The sequence below is a fragment of the Aythya ferina genome, assembly GCF_964211825.1.
Source record: "Aythya ferina genome assembly, chromosome: 6".
NCBI classification, from domain to species: Eukaryota; Metazoa; Chordata; class Aves; order Anseriformes; family Anatidae; genus Aythya; species Aythya ferina.
Window position 1 is genome coordinate 39,974,290 of NC_140303.1, and position 17,313 is coordinate 39,991,602.

At 40.8% G+C, this 17,313-nt stretch overlaps 2 protein-coding genes across 4 annotated transcripts; both read right to left on the minus strand.

Annotated features, from left to right (window-relative positions):
* Window positions 1-575: 575 nt before the first annotated feature.
* RBM43 (RNA binding motif protein 43) lies at window positions 576-5,632 on the minus strand. Its single transcript, XM_084524854.1, has 4 exons — window positions 5,494-5,632; window positions 3,729-3,927; window positions 3,125-3,219; window positions 576-3,041 (listed from the first exon to the last, which is right to left on the minus strand). Exons 1-4 carry the CDS (start codon window positions 5,494-5,496, stop codon window positions 2,301-2,303), a joined length of 1,038 nt encoding a protein of 345 aa, XP_084380980.1. The 5' UTR covers window positions 5,497-5,632; the 3' UTR covers window positions 576-2,300.
* Window positions 5,633-6,733: 1,101 nt separating this feature from the next.
* Window positions 6,734-17,173, minus strand: NMI (N-myc and STAT interactor). 3 transcript variants are annotated; one of them, XM_084523871.1, is made up of 10 exons: window positions 15,886-17,173; window positions 14,858-14,902; window positions 13,091-13,168; window positions 12,622-12,780; window positions 11,794-11,901; window positions 10,546-10,708; window positions 9,526-9,632; window positions 9,223-9,412; window positions 8,432-8,538; window positions 6,734-7,471 (listed from the first exon to the last, which is right to left on the minus strand). In XM_084523871.1, exons 1-10 carry the CDS (start codon window positions 16,162-16,164, stop codon window positions 7,283-7,285), a joined length of 1,425 nt encoding a protein of 474 aa, XP_084379997.1. In that variant the 5' UTR covers window positions 16,165-17,173; the 3' UTR covers window positions 6,734-7,282. The 3 variants fall into 3 exon arrangements, with proteins under 3 accessions (XP_084379997.1, XP_084379999.1, XP_084379998.1); XM_084523873.1 differs by lacking the exon at window positions 15,886-17,173 and adding an exon at window positions 15,750-15,774; XM_084523872.1 differs by lacking the exon at window positions 15,886-17,173 and adding an exon at window positions 15,561-15,686.
* Window positions 17,174-17,313: the final 140 nt, after the last annotated feature.

A 17,313-nucleotide genomic window follows, 5' to 3' on the forward strand; every position in this document is an offset into this window, starting at 1 on the left:
CAAAGTGATGTCGGCATCTCTGGTTTACCAGCCCTAAGCATTGTTGGAAGTGCCTAGGAAATATTAATGCTATGAACCAGAAAAAAAATAAATAATAACAACCTTGAGGATCTTCAGAAAATAGAATGGAAGACCAAAGCAGAAAGAGCACTAATTTCATTAAAAGATTATCCTTCTTAAAGGATTTTCTCTTTTCCAAGGCTGAAAAACTCCCCATCATTGCTTAGGCAATGTAGGTAGTACCCAAAACCGCCGAGTGTTGGTGAGCTGTCAGTGGGGAGTAGAGGAGAACCTTTTCCAGGGCCTGACCCTGGGCACCCATCTCCAGCCCCACCAGGAGCCCCCTGGGGGTGCTACTGGCTCCAGAGGAACTTGGAAGAGATGAAAGTGCTTAAACTCACCATTTTCCCACTTTGACAGTGTATTTTAAAACACGGCGCCGGCACTATTTTAACAACTTTATCTTTCATTAGCATAATTGCAGTGGATAATCAGTCATGACAAGAAAATTCCTTAAGCATGTCGGGCTTCCAACTAAACGTCTGGGGGTTGGTTTAAAGAACACGGACACAATGTTTTGAATAACTCGTTTCTTTATTGAGTTCATAATTTAATTTCATAAAACTCTGCATGTAAGACAAAACAGCCAATGCTCTATGTTTTGACAAAGGATTTCTGAACACTCTGATTTCACAAAATAAACATTTGTTCTAAATTGGTTTTACAAAAAATAAAATAAAATTAGGATGGGCATTTGAACCCTTATAATGGGTCTAATATTTTAAAAGTTTAACAAAAAAAAAAGACACTAAACAGTCACATTCCTATGGACTGGCTTGATCCCTAATTTCAGTGAATGAGACAGAATTCTGTAGTAATCATTCAGCTTTTACTCTAAGCATTTAACACTAGAAATGAAAGTTACAGACAAGACAGGAATAAACAGGTATCATTCTGATAGCTTTGAAGTCTAAACAATATACATAAGGGTGGTTTTTTTTAGCTGTATGCATATCCAGACCTATCAAAATGATTTTCTCTGTGCATTTGTACACTTCCTAACAAAAATAGAAATTTAGGCTATATTGGATTGTTCCATCCTTACTCAAGGGGGCAGAAACCCCACTGCCTGAACCTCTGACACTGCTCTGGAAAACGGAACTGGGAAGTATTAATAAGGCATAAAGGTGTTTCTGATCTCAATTACAACTAGTTTCGATGTTGACTGATCAGTTTTGCACAGAAAAAAAGACTGCTCACGATCTGGATCTGGAAGACTATTCTACTCCTGCATCAGGCATAAGAATTGTATAAACACAATTTCATTCAAAAGTCTAAATGCCCCACGACTTTCACATCGAAATTATGGATATACTTTCATGTCTAAATAAGATGCTGTCAAGGGATGCTGCAGAAGCTGTTACAGCTGGGGAAAGAACTGTTATCGCTCCTATGAATACAAACACACTTATTTTCTTCTCTTAAAAACTTGTAGTGCTAAATTCTAAGGTCCTTTGTATGGCATGACAAATTTAATGAGCATTCCATCTCCTCCAGTATCAAAGCTCTGCCTTCTTCACGCATCTCAATCATGAGAACTTTCTTACGCAGATAAAAGCAACAGCAGCAGGCCACCACTTGTGTTTTCAGTGGTCATCTCTTTGCCCAGAGAAACACACCTAAACTTCAGTGCAGCCTTTCATACCAGCTTGGCCCACCCAGCTTTGTATCTCTGCCTTCCTATGCAAACGAGAAATCCTTAAAAATTCTTTTCTCATCATATACTCCCTGACAGCAAGACAGAATGAGCATTACATGTGCCCGGAACGCAGGGAACGAAAGGAAGGATAGGATTGGTTGGATATTAGGAAGAACTTCTTTACCGAAAGGGTTGTGAGGCATTGGAATGGGCTGCTCAGGGAAGTGGTGGAGTCACCATGCCTGGAGGACTTTAAAAGACGTTTAGATGTTGAACTTAGTGATATGGTTTAGTGGAGGACTTGTTAGTGTTAGGTCAGAGGTTGGACTCGACGATCTTCAGGTCTCTTCCAACCTAGAAATTCTGTGATTCTGTGAAAGATCTGGACAGAAGAGGTCTCACTGATATGAAGATCATTTGTTACCTGTTCTGAACTTAATGTAGGATTTGGGAGGAATGGGCTTCTTCATCTTCGTATGCTGACTTCCCAGGCTGTGCATGGGAGAAATAAGGCCAATCTGAAGTGACACTGAGGTGCATATGCTGCAACAGTACAGTTTATTAGAAGCTCAATGTGTAGAATAACATGAATGCTATCTTTCTACCTGTGTTGAAACAGGCTCTGAACCTCTTTGTTCACTTCCCTTGTAAATTCAAAAACCTCAGACGAATTTCCTATCACATCAATGTGAGTAGCATAAGGAATAACCAAAACAGAAGGGTAGTGGGATTTTAGAGTTTCACACATCAATTTATATTTCTGCTTTTCATCTCTGGTGTACTCCTCAAGGTATATCCTTTCTTTACATAAAGTGTTGTGAAGTTTTAGAGACTGATGTTCAATTTCCTCTTTGAATGCTAATACCTGTGCAGCATGGGGCCTACTTCTAACTTTCTGAAGATATAGTGTAGTTATATCACCATCCGTGATGTCGGAAATTACAACATCAGTATTTGCTAGGAGTTTCTTGGGAAGAACGTTCTTCATATAGAGATATATATCTGTGTCAAGAACTACCACTTGCTTTTCCCCTTCTGCATCATGAACAAAATTATTTGTATCTGTGGTAAGTCTGCGCTGCTGCTGCTGCTTCTTCTGTCTCTGATGGGACTTCCTTTCTTCATTTTTGTCCTCTGAAAGGGATTTTGCTTTTAATAAAAGGCAATCTCTTAGCATTTTGATTGCTGGAAATGACCCTTGAACAGAAATATGTCCATTGGATTGCAGAGGGCCAAAGCTCAAAGCTGTGTTCTTCTTTTTAATTTCTTGTATCAGATCTTCTAAAACATACTGATCTTTGAAAACAGACATATTGAGGACAGAAGTGACAGAGCTGAAGACCTAGAATTTTGAATTAGAGAAAAGTTAAGTAATGGTTAACATAGCAAAGGAGGTACAACAAGATAAATAATGAATGAACTTACATTTTTGCAGTAAGGAGTTACTTTCAAAGGGTAGTATCTGGAGAGTCTCCTGTCTTCTAGTCGATGCTCATTCTTCTTTAGAACACTCTCTACAACTAAAGAGAAAGCCACTTGTTACTTGTTTGTTCTGCAGTAAGATAATGCATTATTACCAGTCTGATGGTGGAACACTTTGTGGGTGTTTTTTTTCTTGATGCTTTCCCTAACAATTTCCCATACATACACAGGTGATTCAATACTCTTGCCTAATATTTTATGCATTAGTCAAAAGTGCTGAGAGAGAGATGGAAGGCTGCCTTTTTAGAACATTAATTGTCAGGTATTTATTCCCCAAAAAAGGCCTGACTACAAATATCATGTTATGCATGGTATAAATTTATTTCTAAAAACAAACAAAATAAACACTTTGCACGAAGCCTCTTCAGAGTCATGACTTCACTGAACAGAAATAAAATCCTAAAACTCTGACTAAGAGAGAAGTGTTAGTCTCCCAGACACATAAAATCCTAGTAACAGTAAACAATTTATACTTATTTGGTTTAGGGTAAACATTCTAGGGTTAATTCCTGAGGGAACATTTCCTACAGCATATTAGAGTCAATACCTTCTTGATCTTCAAAAGTTACATACGCAACTCCTTTTTCCATTGTTGGATATATTATGTCCTCCACATCTCCACCATTGTTCTTTGACTTTTGGAAATGAATCACCAGTATGTCACTCATGACATCATCCTTCAGAACGCCATCTGGAACACCAGAGATGACAACTGTCCTTGCAGATTTAGCTGCTCGTCCCGTGTCCTGCACATAGAGAAATGGGGTACTGTAAGCACAAGGAGTAGCAGTGACCTGCCATAGTGGTTACCCACACCCACCCTGACTGCTGCAGTGACTCCCCTTCACTTTAGTCAGACAAGATGCCCGTTTCATAGGTAACTAAGGCTGCTGAATCAGATTCTGATTTCAGCTAATACCAGACTCCCTCAGGCACTTTTATGCTACTGTGCAGTAAAAAATGTGTCATTTACACACTCTCGGCATCCTCATTTGTTAGCGCAATAAAAATTAAAACTAAATTTAACAGCTTCCAAACGAAAGGCCCGGTGTCACACGGGTATGATTGTTTGCTCTAATATTCAGGACTGAAAGAAAATGAAAAATGTTAATTGCATGTACTGTTCAATAAGCATTCTCTTTTCAGAGTGGCAAGGCCAGATTCAGACAGTCCTTACTTGTTAAATCCCTGAGAGCTGGGATCCAGCATTATGCTCTGACTCATCTCCCTCCACTTACTCAATGGACAACCTTGTTAAATTGGAGGAACATAATCCCAGTCATCTGAGACTCGCAGTGCATAAAGTGGCTACTACACACATGATTTCCATCAGAGCCAGACCTCCCAGGACTGCAAACATGAAACCCACCCTAAATAGGATTTGCATCTATGTCTCGTTAAGGCAAGCGTATTTTCTTTCCACTCTTATTAGGCAGAAATAGCAAACAGCATTATTTCACTGGAAATAGGGCAGAATCACCATAAACGGTGGGACACTGAGGAAATTTTGTAACAGTTCATTTACTTTTTTTGGAAGAAAGAAAACAGTTTAGTTTGTTTGCATGGAGCGTTTATGGGAACAAGTTGCTGATAAATTCAGAGCCACTACGCCAGGTCAATCCCTCAGTCTGCATTCTTCGGGCTTCTCTTACAAAGTTTCTTCTGGAGTCGGGCTGTATAAAATATTGTGGCCCTCCTGGCACTTCGGAGGCCAGATTTTACCAGCTGACCCAATAAAGAGCTAGGCGCTTCGGTTATGTTGGTAATTATTTCTATTAATGTAACAGCAGGTTCCTGCGCTAAGGAGACAACACGGAGGGAATACAAACAGGGCGCTTCAGGGGCTGGCGAGGTTTTCTGCAGGATTTTCTCCTGCCTCACGCAGCCGGGGCCGCTCCAAGCTGCCAGACAGCCCCCACACCTTGCCAGCTGGCTCTTCGGAGCAAGAAAAAAATAAAAAATAAAAATACGACGAAAAAAGCAGGGGGGGGGGGTTGGTGGGATTTACGCCGAATCGATTCTGAGGCACGTACGCGCCCGGTGCCTGCTGCGGGGCCACACGGGCACGAAGCCGGCACCCTGAGGGGGGCACCCGGGCTGCCCCACGACCCCCCCGGCTGTCCTAACCCACCTCAGGACCCCTCACGGTGGCACCCACCCGCCCCAAGCCCCTCCGGCCGTAGCCGGGGGCCCGGCGGAGCGCTACCACCCGCCGCCAGCCCCGCGCCCTTGCCCCTGCCTCAGGGCGCCCCGCCGCCATTTCGCGACCCCCCCCGGGCGGCCCCTCCGGCCCTGCCGCCGCTGCCACTTGCCATGGCCGTCGCTGTGCCGGCCCCCGGTGGCCTTTAGAGGCGGCTGTCCCCGGTCATCGGTGGTGTTGGACCGGGGAAACGAAAGAGAAAGCGATGGGCGGGCACCGGGAGGGCCGGCCCCTTCCCCCTGAGGGCGGCCGAGGGTGGATTCCTGTCAGGGGGACGCAGAGGGGCAGTGCCCTGTGGCAGCGACATGGCCGAAATGTTCCGTTTTCTGTTCCGTTTTCAGCACTAAACCCGTGTTCCAGCCTTTACGTGGCCCGGTTGGTGCTGTAAAGTAAACTTTCTATCGATTCGTCAGTGAGAAAATTGAACAAACGCCTTAGAATGTTAATTAAAATCTCATCTTGGTTTTGTGTGCTTAAAGCCTGCTTCTTCGCACTTCTCCCACACGCAGCGAGACCGCAGGAGAATTTTAAATGTTTTCCTTTTTCAAGGACTTCTTTCTCAACATTTATCATGAGCTACGGTTATAATTACTGACAGTCTTCATCAAGTTTTTCCTCCTCTTCTCTGTTTAAGGCGTTTGATCTCATCAATATTTTAGGACTGTTAAAGGCAAAAGCACATAATTCCCATAAACAAATCATTCCTTTTTCCTTTTTTTTTTTTTTTTCCTATATCATAGTTATCAGGTAGGTAATCAAGCCCTGCCTTTGCATGCACTGAACAGTAAGAGGAGCTGCAGTCACACATATCTCTCCCAACAGCAAATGCAGTCAGCTGTGGTGCTAGGAGTCCTTTAGTATCCTGTATGTATTCGTTGTCTATTAAAAGTTTCTCTCAGAATTCCACCTGAGATATATTTGCAGTGCTTCCCTTAAAGTGATTTTTTTCTGCATACTAAGATGTCAAATACTACAGAAGGAAGTTAGAGCGGCCTTCCAGTACCTCAGGGGGGCTATAGGAAAACTGGGGAAGAGTAGTGGAGTGCAGGGATAGGACCAGGGGTAAAAGCTTTAAGGCAACAGAGAGCAGGTTTAGATCAAATATAAGAAGGAGATGTAAGTCTTTACTCAGAGGTGAGGCCCTGGCCCAGGCTGCCCCATTCCTGGTGGTGCCCAAGGCCAGGCCTATCTGAAAGGATAAACTGGAAACAAAAGAGGGATTTTACATGCTGAAAAATTATTTTTTCCTAAAATCTATATGCCTTTTTCAAATGACCCGTCTAATACACACCCTCACAGAGCTGGCAGCCTGGCCAGTCACATGCAACTAAATAAATTCCTCAGACCCAGTGTTCAGCATCAGATTTTTTAATCCAGCACTGTTACAAAGAAATCTGTTTTAAAGAATCATGTGAAGTCTTCACTGTAGTATTTTCAATTTGAAAAATAAGGAACAAAAATGTAATTGTAGAAACAAATATTAAACAATAAACCAGGCTATTAATTTATGAGACGCTCAATAGCAGTTGGATCAGATCCTACAGGAAGTATCAAGGAAGTAATAGCATTTTGACAGCTAAAAGCAGTATTTTTTTTTTCCAATCAGTAAAAGTACACAGGTTTCCAAAACGCAAATCTTAGATTAAGTTTTATGTGCTGGTAAGGGCTTTTTCCTTGACTTTAATCAGGAACATCTGGAACACAAAGCAGTGCATTTTAACAAATTTCTATGCAAAGTCTGTGCCATTAAATCAGAAAGACAGGCAGTTCCTCTTTCAGATATAAATTTCTGAACATTTACGCACAATTCTACAAGAAGTGTTGGTGTAACTTCCTGCATCTCAGATGAAACAAGAAATCTGAACTTCATGAGTTTGATGTCCCATTTTCCATTTGGCATTCTAAGCCTCCTCCTCAAAGCAAACCCATGTAGCTCCTTTTGATACATATTTGATTCTCTCTGTTTCTCCACCACCATTACTAGGCTTTTGAAAATGAATTTCAATCATGTCCTGTATGCTTTCCTCGTCATCTTCAGTCTCTGCAATTCCTTTCAGCAGGATGGAATTCTTAGAAATCCCAGCATAGAGCTATTTAAGACAGAAAGAGAAAGTTGCATTATGCATCAGCTGTCACAAGTACATCTAAAGGAACTGACGGATACTGGAAATAAACATATTCTCTATCAGCTAGGGCTAGGATCTTTGATTACCTTTTAAGATTTTGGTCAATGTGCTATGTATCTGTCACTGAAAATAACAAGAGTTCTGAACTTTACCATACAGTGCTGAGTTTAATAGAAATTGTGCCCAGCCTCCCTAACTGGTTTGTCCCACACTCCTTAATGCACACACTGGTTTGGGGGATCTCTAATGGTTATAGACTGTATCACTCCATCAAAATCAATGCTGATACATGACACACATCTGCAAAGAATGTCATATCTCTTAAGTGCACAAACTCTAGTCGATGCTTTAATTATAAAGGCCTGATTATATACACAGCACTGGCTTGATTATAATCTATTCATACAAAGTAAAAGACAATTTCAGTGAGAATATCATGAGCAAGCAGACTAGTGTTAAAGGAAAAGAAGTTACTATTTGGGTCAAACAACTGAATGAAAAAAAAATGAATGAGCAAGTGTTTCATAGAACAAGGATCTCTCCTGAGATTATCAACAAGGCCTCTCATTAGGGCTGAACATTGACAGTGCTTTGTGACATGGAAAAACGTTGTGCCTACTAATAACATACTTCACAAACAATTCAGTATCTGCCTCCTGCCTGGCACAGACATTATGGTAAGTAATGATATAATTTAATCAAAGAAAGACATGCATGCCCTTTTAAAATAAATTATAGCTCTTGCACTACAAAACATAGGATTATCAGCACAGCAGCACAGTGCAGATGCACACTTGCTATTAGGATTCAAAAACTGCGTACAGAAAAATTTCTGCAGTCCTCAGAACTGAAAATTCTGCCCATATCTCCTGTTTCCCACGTACCTGCTCTGTTTAAGGAGTAGCCTGAAACAGATTTTTTTACCTGAAGCTTTTCCAAGTGTACGTTGGTGCTTGGAGACACATGAAGCCTGTAGTGCCTTCCATTTACAGAGAAAGGACATTTAGTACTTCTCACAAAGCCATTTGCTGCTGTAATGGAAACAGAGAAAAAGAGGGATAACAGTAATATAACCTCAAATGCATTTTGTAAGCATATCAAAGAGCAGACTAATCTTCCTTATTTGGATTTAGGAACTCGTATGTGACAGCACTTGCAAATTCTTCGTATACAAATTGAAAAAAGTTCATTTGGCATTTCCAAAAAAGCAAGATCAGTAAATACCCACAAAAGCTTCTGAAATAATTCTAAAGTAGCTGCTCGAAATAGATGCGGCTCCACTGACCTTTTTAGAATTTCATACGCTTAAACCAAAATGCCTAGAGTTGGGCAAACTGAATGCTTCTCTGAGTTTATTGTCATGAAACAAGAGCTAAAAATCAAACACATTTTCCTAACTTTCTCTTCACAATATGCGTCTAGCAATGCAAAGGAAAAAAAAAAAGTTTTTGACAAAGCTAAAATAGAAACAAAGCTGAAAAGCTACATATCAGGTCATGATTGATCAAAAAAGGATGTGATGAAGTAACACAATATTTACAGATATGTGTGTGAAACCACATCTTTTCCTGATCTACTTAACTCTCTGGGAAGGAGAGCTTCCCAGGAGGGAAGGATTATCTGCATTCACTGGTTAAATTAACACAGAACATAAGGGAAAGGAAACAGATCAGACAGCCTGCACATCCAGCTAACAAAATTATTACATACTATACCTCCAGGTTTGAGGAATGTAATAACAGCTGTTCTAGACTTCTTGTCATATTTTACATTTTCTACTTCTCCTCCTCCGTGTTCAGATTTGTAGAAATTCAGCTCTAATTTGTCTCTCACCCAGTCATCAGGAATTGATAGCTCAGGTATTTCTGAAACATCAATCTTCTTTCCAGAAATAGTGATGTGGAGCTAACAAAAATAACGCATGCATTTTGTGATTGAAAACACCCACAAGACTGAACATAAAGTCTTTTACGTACTGCAAGTGTATATCTTTAAAGTTTTATATTTTAGTTAATTACCTCAAATTTGATTCCCATTCCAAGCGTAAAAGGCACTGCTTTCACATCTGTTGTTTTTCTGTCCAGGTGCAGAGAATGCTTACCCATTTTTATCAGTCTCTGGGCAACTGAGGAAAATAACAAGTTTTCAGTGGAGAAAAGCCTAGTTTAATCGTTATAAAAACATGACTATTCCTCAGTCTCTTAAGCAAAAAGCTCTTTTTACATCAGTAAGTAAGAAATGAGTAAGTTTGGCAACCATATCCCATTATCTACATCTTCAGGCATGTCGATGTCTGTTAAATCTCACCAGTTATAGTACCATATTTTAGCTGTTGACTACCTTTAGAATAAAAGACGCTGTCAAAAGATGCTCTCACTGTGTCAAACATTAATACTAGCCTTTCTGTATTTTATTTAAAGATCCATGGATAAAAAGCACATCATTGCCAGCTGTAGAGAATGCCTATTAGGAATGTTAGATTTTAGCTGCAATAAATGAATCAGACACCAGCTTCACATCTGCAATATACTTGCACAGCTGAGTTAGCCACCATGCTAACTAGCCCAGGCAGACTGCAGGCCAAGCAGCAGGCATCTCGGTGGCAAGCAGGCAACTTGCAGACTGCACCATCCCTCTATCATCTCACATCTACCCAGCATCTGATGCATGTAGACTTAACCAGAGTAACTCCTGTCAGAATGAAGTACTGCCCAGAGTAAAGAAAGTAATCAAATTCTGCTGTCAAAACAAATTGAATCGTGCTTAACAAAACTGAGGTAGAAACATATTCCCAATTTCAGACACAAAGTGTTGTTTGTATTAGGTGATAGCAGAAATGCTGTTATCAAACACGCATACAGAGCACTTGGAAGAATTTTTTGCTAATGACTGGCATCAGAACAGTGAAAAGTTCCATGTGTACTCTTCTTTGGCTGTTGCTGAGGCGTTTTTTCCTAAATGTTTATGTAAAACTTTTCCCCTTGGTAATGAAAGACACCAGAGACATTAATTTTTTATATTTAAAACATGCATCATACCTTCCGCATCTTCAAAAGCAAGCAGTGCCTGGTTTTGATTCAGTTTGAATGGGATTTTTGATGTTACAGAAAAAACACAGCGAGTATTGGTATCTGGAAAATCATCCTTCGTGTCTTCCATGTGAGTGAACTCCACTTTCATGTCTGCTATCTTTTTTTCAATCTAATATTTCAGAATGAAGATAGAGAAAAAAAAACACATATGTAATTACTGCCTAACAGAAAAATGAACAGTAGAGTCTTGAGTTGCCATATACACGTATTTTTCAAGTTCAACAGTCACACAGATTGAAGTCACAGCCGGTAACACACGTATAACTGCTAACTAACTGACTTGTTGCACATGTCTATTCCTCAAATTCTTGTCCATGCGTTCAGGTTTGTTTTTTTATTTTTTCCTTTGGTTAACTTTGGTTGAACTTGGACTTGACCCTATGCAGCAAAAATTCAGTTGAAGTCTACAGGTGTTCCTATCTGTAGGATTAGAAAACTTTTGGTACGTGAAATCTGTAAAATTCCAGTATCAGAGTCATTCATGGTACCACTTACTTTTTCCCACTTGTATCACTGCTCTACAGAAATGTTAAATCTGCAAATAAACTGGCTTGTATGTTACCATCATAATAATAAAGACATAAATATCTATGTATTTTATAACTACCACAGATGTAAATGTTCATGAAAATGTTGGTTAGGAAAAGCTGCTTTAATAGATCTGAGGGAGTTTTAGATATCTCTTTTTTCCCCATTTACATAACTGTTTCAAAATAAAATTCTGTGTAGAAGAAAAATATTGTGTCAAGATAAAATAGCCAGAGCAATAGAGGCATTCCTGCCACGTATCTTCAAAACCAGCATCTTATCTAGGAGTCTGTTTGCTTTCTGTTCCCTCTACTGCCAATGGACACATTTTTCCTTCCATCCTCTTACCCAAGAAATATAAAATGCAAGTACTTGAAAATTAGCAATGCTATGTGATTTTTTTCCTCCAGTGTCTTCCATTTAACCATTTTCTGCTTTTCTTCATTCTTCTCATGTTTTCAGCATCTCACACACTTGTACTTGTTTCCATATCCTTAACCTTCTTCCCATTATCTTGCCAGACAAAATAGGAAAATAAAGCTTCAAGCTGTATTTTACATTGATATCAGTAAAGGTTGCTGAACAACTTGGCCCCGATGGTCTAGAACTGGCAAAATAAAAATGTGCCCTTCCAAAAGAAAAACTGCAAAGTACTTCAAACCTTACCTTACTATCCCACGAAAGCTCTGAATTACATTCTGCAAGGTCTTCTTTGAGCTTTTCAATCTCTTTCTTCAGTTTGCTGTTTTCTTGGTTTAGTATAAAAAGTTCTTTCTGCAGCACAAAAATATTAAATGCAAAATTAAACACATAGAAGATATTCCAGCAAAATCTGTAGACAGCAGAAACTGTTTCAGCTTTCAATTATTACACTTAACCTACTAATTATATTTTAGTAGTTTGCGATATTGAAGCCTTAATTTCTCATCAGCAATTCTCAGGCCAAACAAAAATTCACTGAAACAACCTCAACAGCCTACAGAAAATTCTCCTGTTACTGCACCAATGACTACACAGCACTTTGAAGTAACACACCAATTATTTCTAGAAAGAAGAGCCATCTTCAGACAACTTCTGGCTGAAACCAGCTTATTGTCACTTAAGAAATGCTATTCCCTTGGGTGCTTTAACATCTACCAGGTGCTGGGATCTGAGGAAGCAGTGGAAACAACCCATTCAATTCTCTCTTTATCACACAAAACTGAAACTTACCTCTTGGTGGAGAATCTCAGCAGAGTGGTTTTGCCTGCCTTCATTTTCTACACAAGATAGGTCTCAGTTCTGCCTTCACTCTTCCAACATTACTGTAAGTTTTATTTTATTGTACCAGTTCTTAATCTGCCATTGAAAAACTGTGTGTAAAATAGCCTAGTCTTACATTCTGCAAAGTGATGAAGCTGTTTAAACTGGAAAGGAAATCCTACTCTTATCTTCTCTAACCAAAACCTCCCTCACAATTCCCCGAATACTGAGAGCTGTAAGCCTTCTCCATACCTCGTGGGTGTCCCTAGACATAATACTCTCTTTATGAAGGTTCCGTTCAAGCTCCTTTAGCGTTCTCAGCTCATCCTGTTGTTTAACATATTCTTCGTCAGCACTTAATTTACAAACTTGAAGGTCAGCTTTTAATTTTTCAGCTTTTTCAAGTCTTTCCTGGATGATAAAAAGAAAAAGACTCTTAGAATTTTTTTTTCCCTACAAGAACAAACAAAACTTTAGCTAAGCCCTTTATATTTATTTATTTATTTTAATGCTTTGGATAAATATTTCTTTTAGACATACAAGTTTAGTTACCACTGAGATTAACAAAAGCATGTATGTACCATTAAAGAACAGAGAGCAAGTCAGACAAACATCGGTTATGATAGGGGGAGAGCTGATTTGGATTTAGAAGGGTGAACTAATGGTCTTCGAAGTATCTTTGAGCTAATTTCCATGATTCTATACACTTTATAGAACTTGCCTTCCATTTCTCCAGTTCTTGTTTAAGACTTTCCATCTCATCTTTGGACGTGTCAGGAGGATCAGGAGTTGTCAGATGCTGGAGAGAAAAGAAAAGAAAAATTTTACTTCCCTATTAGGGAACAACTGAGACACCCTAAACAATTCAAATTAGTCTTCAGGATTTAAATAAATAACCCTTTGTGGGTGGACAATACATTTTGCAACGGTAGTTTGCAATGTGGGCATTAGTGAAAGTCCAATGCTTTTTGTCTGTATGCCCATTTCCTGTTTTTCTCCAGTTGTGCAGGCAAGATACGTGGCAAGTCAGACATTTTGAGAAACCCACTATACTTCCTAATTAAGTCTTTCTAGTATCCTCATGCCACATGATAGCATATGCCACTTTATTTAAAAAAAAAAAAAAAAACACATTCAGACAATTAGTCTAAATTGGTGAACTACTTTAATTGGCTGGACAGGACAAAAATCTAAGAAAATAAGAAAACAGCAACTGGTCAGTACTCATCATTTTCTAATTATCCAACTGAAAATATTCACAGGCTAATATTTTAATAAATCATAAAAGTATGTTCTTCCACAAGGAGTTAAGCCCCCCCAAACCTGCAAAGGTTTATCTGTAAGCTTTCTCAGCAGTTTCTCTAAGAAGATGTGAAAAGAATATACAAGCCTAAAGAGAAAAAAAAATGCAAAATGGGATGTTTCCAAGCTCAGGCAGGTTAGACAATGAATGGTAACATCAGGTGGGAAAGGCAATAAAAGAGGAATTTTAGATTTTAAGTCCTTCAGGGCAGAAGTTCAGAAGCACGGGGAAATTACAATGGGATAGAGCCCATATTCTCTGTTCTGTTTTGTTTCTATGACTGCAATATTCTGCAGAAAAGAAAAAAAAATCCAAAGAGACCTGCTGAAACAATCCCTCCCTTTTACTTAAGATTACATAAAACTTGAATGTGAACCATGAAATTTAGACATGGAAAAGGCCTGTTAGATAATCTAGTTAATTCTCTTGCTAATTCTGTTTTTTTTCCGAAAAGCAATAAAACATAAAATATTCTTTTTTCCACAACTTTGTCCAGTTTCAAATGCCTATTAAGCAACAGGGAAATCCCCATCTGCGTATAACTTAGAACCGGAAAAAAATTCCTTCTCTCAAGGGACTGAGTGCAGGATTGCAGAATGATGCACGTTCAACAGCTGTAAAATGATAAGAAAGGATGCCTGTTTGTTATGGAAAATGCTTTGTTATGGAAAATGCTCAACTGCAACAGTTTTCAACCTCAAAGAAAGAAAAAAATACCAAGAGAACACAAGAAATCCAAGGGAAAGTCCCATCCAAACCACTTGCCATGCTGCAAGAACTGGATGAAGGGAGGCACCAGGAAAAAGGAAATTCCCCTAAGAAACCTCCATGGAAACAGATGAGCAGACGAGGCAGGACAAGGAAATTCTAACAGTCTGTAATGCAGACACTTTGGAACGGGACTCTCCCTATGGAGACAAGAGCCAGTTAGGAAAGAAAGAGAAAGGGAAGCCCTGAGGTATGAGGTTTGCGGAAAGATTTATATTGGACACTGACATCTGGAATTTCAGATGTTATTAAAGTGGGGATGGAGAGGACGAGGAATGTCCAAAGTATTAAAGGATGGAAGAAGGTGAGACAAGAAGTTTAAGAAGCACTGTCTTAGCAGTCCAGGCACAAATCTCCGTTCAGAGATCCTATTATCAAATACAGACTTTACCAGGTAACACATCAGGAAATACTTACAAAATCGTTATCTTTTAAAGGCAGCAGTGATAAATCCATTGAAACCTGAGGGAACAGAAAAAACAATTACAAGAATTGTATGTATTGGCTCTTTTTGTAGCAAATAGTCCACAATGAAATACCGTAAGCTCTGCTGGGATAAAATGATACGACATTTAAATAAATTAAAAAAAAAAAGAAAAAATTATATATATTGGGTATCTGAAGCCTCCTTCCTCACTACACCTAAAAACCGGAGATGTACACGAAGAATTCTATATTGCACGACTTAAGTTTCAGGACTGAAACTTGTGTTACCTTTCTGCTCCATATGGTGTTACTATATTGTTATGCATGCTCTGTGATTAAGGGGTGTAACACTTAAATCTGCTTAAAGCACATGAAAATACCCTTTTTTCTTTATTTTTTTTTTCAGAGCTGATAGCGTAACACCTGGAACCTGTTGCCACAAGATTTTGTGGGGGCATATGAGAAGGAATTTAGAGACGATCACAGACCATTTATCTGCAGATAGATAGACATGAAGGCACACCAGTTCTCAAGCAAACCTAGGCCAGGGAAGCACCAGGACTTTGCACCACGGGTGCTGACGGTGCCCACAACATCCCAAAAATGCCAGTGCGGGTGGGCACCAGCGCCCTGACCCCGCTTAGCGCTCATAACCCCAAATCCTGCGCCCAGTGCTTGTGTAACACCACAGCACCTGCTGGAGGCTGGAAGCTGAGGCCACCTTCGTTTAGCCACCAAGTGTCCCAGTCTGTTCTGTGCTCCGAAACCAACATTTACCGAGGTGTAACCCTCAGGTTAGGGTCGGATGAAGTTAAGTGAGGTAACTGAGGCGCACCCCCACGCCTCCGGGGGGTTCTCCCCCCCGGCAGCCAGCCTCACCCACCTCCCCTGGAGCTCAAGGAGAAGGAGAACAAGGGGCAGCCCAGCCCTGAGGTCGGGGTTTGCCTTCCTCCCCGGCCCACCGAGGGACGGAGCTCGGCGGCAGCCGGGCCCCGGCGCTGTGGGGCGGCCGCGGGTACCTGAGGGGAGCCGGGTCCCGCGCAGCGCCGAGCCCCCCGCGCCTCCTCCGTCCCTGTCTTTTTCCCTGTCCCTGTCCCTCTGCCTTTCGCTTTCTCTTTCCTGCCGCCTGTCCGGCCCCGAGGGCTGTCCTCTTCCTCGAAATGACGTGGAGGAAGGCGGCACCTTCCTCCTCCTCCTCCTCCTCCTCCTCCTCCCCGCCCGCCGGGAGGCCGGCCCCGCGGGCACAGGCAGGGCAGGGTTGGGACGTGTGAGGACCGGGCGGCCACAAACTGTGACATAATTCTGCTGAAAGTGTGTTTTTAGCTGTTTATTCCCAACCACCTTCTCTGGAAGCATGTGTGTGATTTATAAAGATTGGGTTACCAGGCGGTGGCAAAAGGTGTAAACATCCAGGGACAGAAATAACCCTCTGCTGAGGGATGCAGCAGGCTTAAAAACAACTTATGGAAAACTTTGGGCTCTGAAAACCAAGAGGAGGGCAGCAGCCTCATCCTGGGTCCGAGGAATGAGCCAGAGCCTTCCCTCAGCAAGCTGAAGGCTTCATCTTGCTGCAGGAGCACGGTTGCTTTATAAACCCCTCAGTATATAAATTTCCATAAGCATAAAAATTATGAATGGCTGACTCACAGAACCGGGCAACAAGGGATTTATGGTCTCTAGCCAACTCCAATTCATTCAGTAAATGTTTAAAGCCTCTGTCAGTGTTTTTCAAGTCCCTTGGCTGGCTGTATCGCAAGTTTGGCGTGTCAGACTGGAGCATCACTTGGACAATTTTTTCCCTTTCTCCCCCTCAAAAAGTCCCCAGCTTTGGCCAGATCAGATCCCAGACCTGCATCCACACCTGCTAGTGCCAGCATAGGGACAGCAGAGGAGAGCTTCAGCAAATGTGGAAGTCAACTTAGAGAAGCCAGGAAATGTGGGCTGGTGTGAAATTACTTATCTGTTGTAGGCAGTTGGCACTCATTCTCTAATGAGACCTCAGGGAAGAGTTTAAGGGAAAAAAAAAAAAAAAGAAAAAGGATTAGATTTCCATGACAATCAGTTTGAGGTAAAGAAACCACTGGCTTTTCCTTGGAGAGGAGGGTACAAGGTTTTGCTTCCTGAGAGATCCTTCTTCATGTAGGTAACGAAAAGTCATGTACTGAGAGAGCTGCTGTGGCTCGCTTCATTCTGCAGACTGTGTCAATGGGACAGACTGAACTCGTGAAAGGAGTTGTCAGGTGGAAGATACAAAATGTGTATGCTTAAACATGGGGAAGTGGGAAAAAAAAAAGAAAGAAAAAAAAAATGCCACAAGTGTCTTTTATTAATAACCCTTGGATTCAGGAACACACAATGCATCCAAGATTGTAGCCAAGCAGTTGGACACAGCTGATTGAGCTCAAGACTCCATTTAGATACACATAGCAGATGTGATGCAGACATGA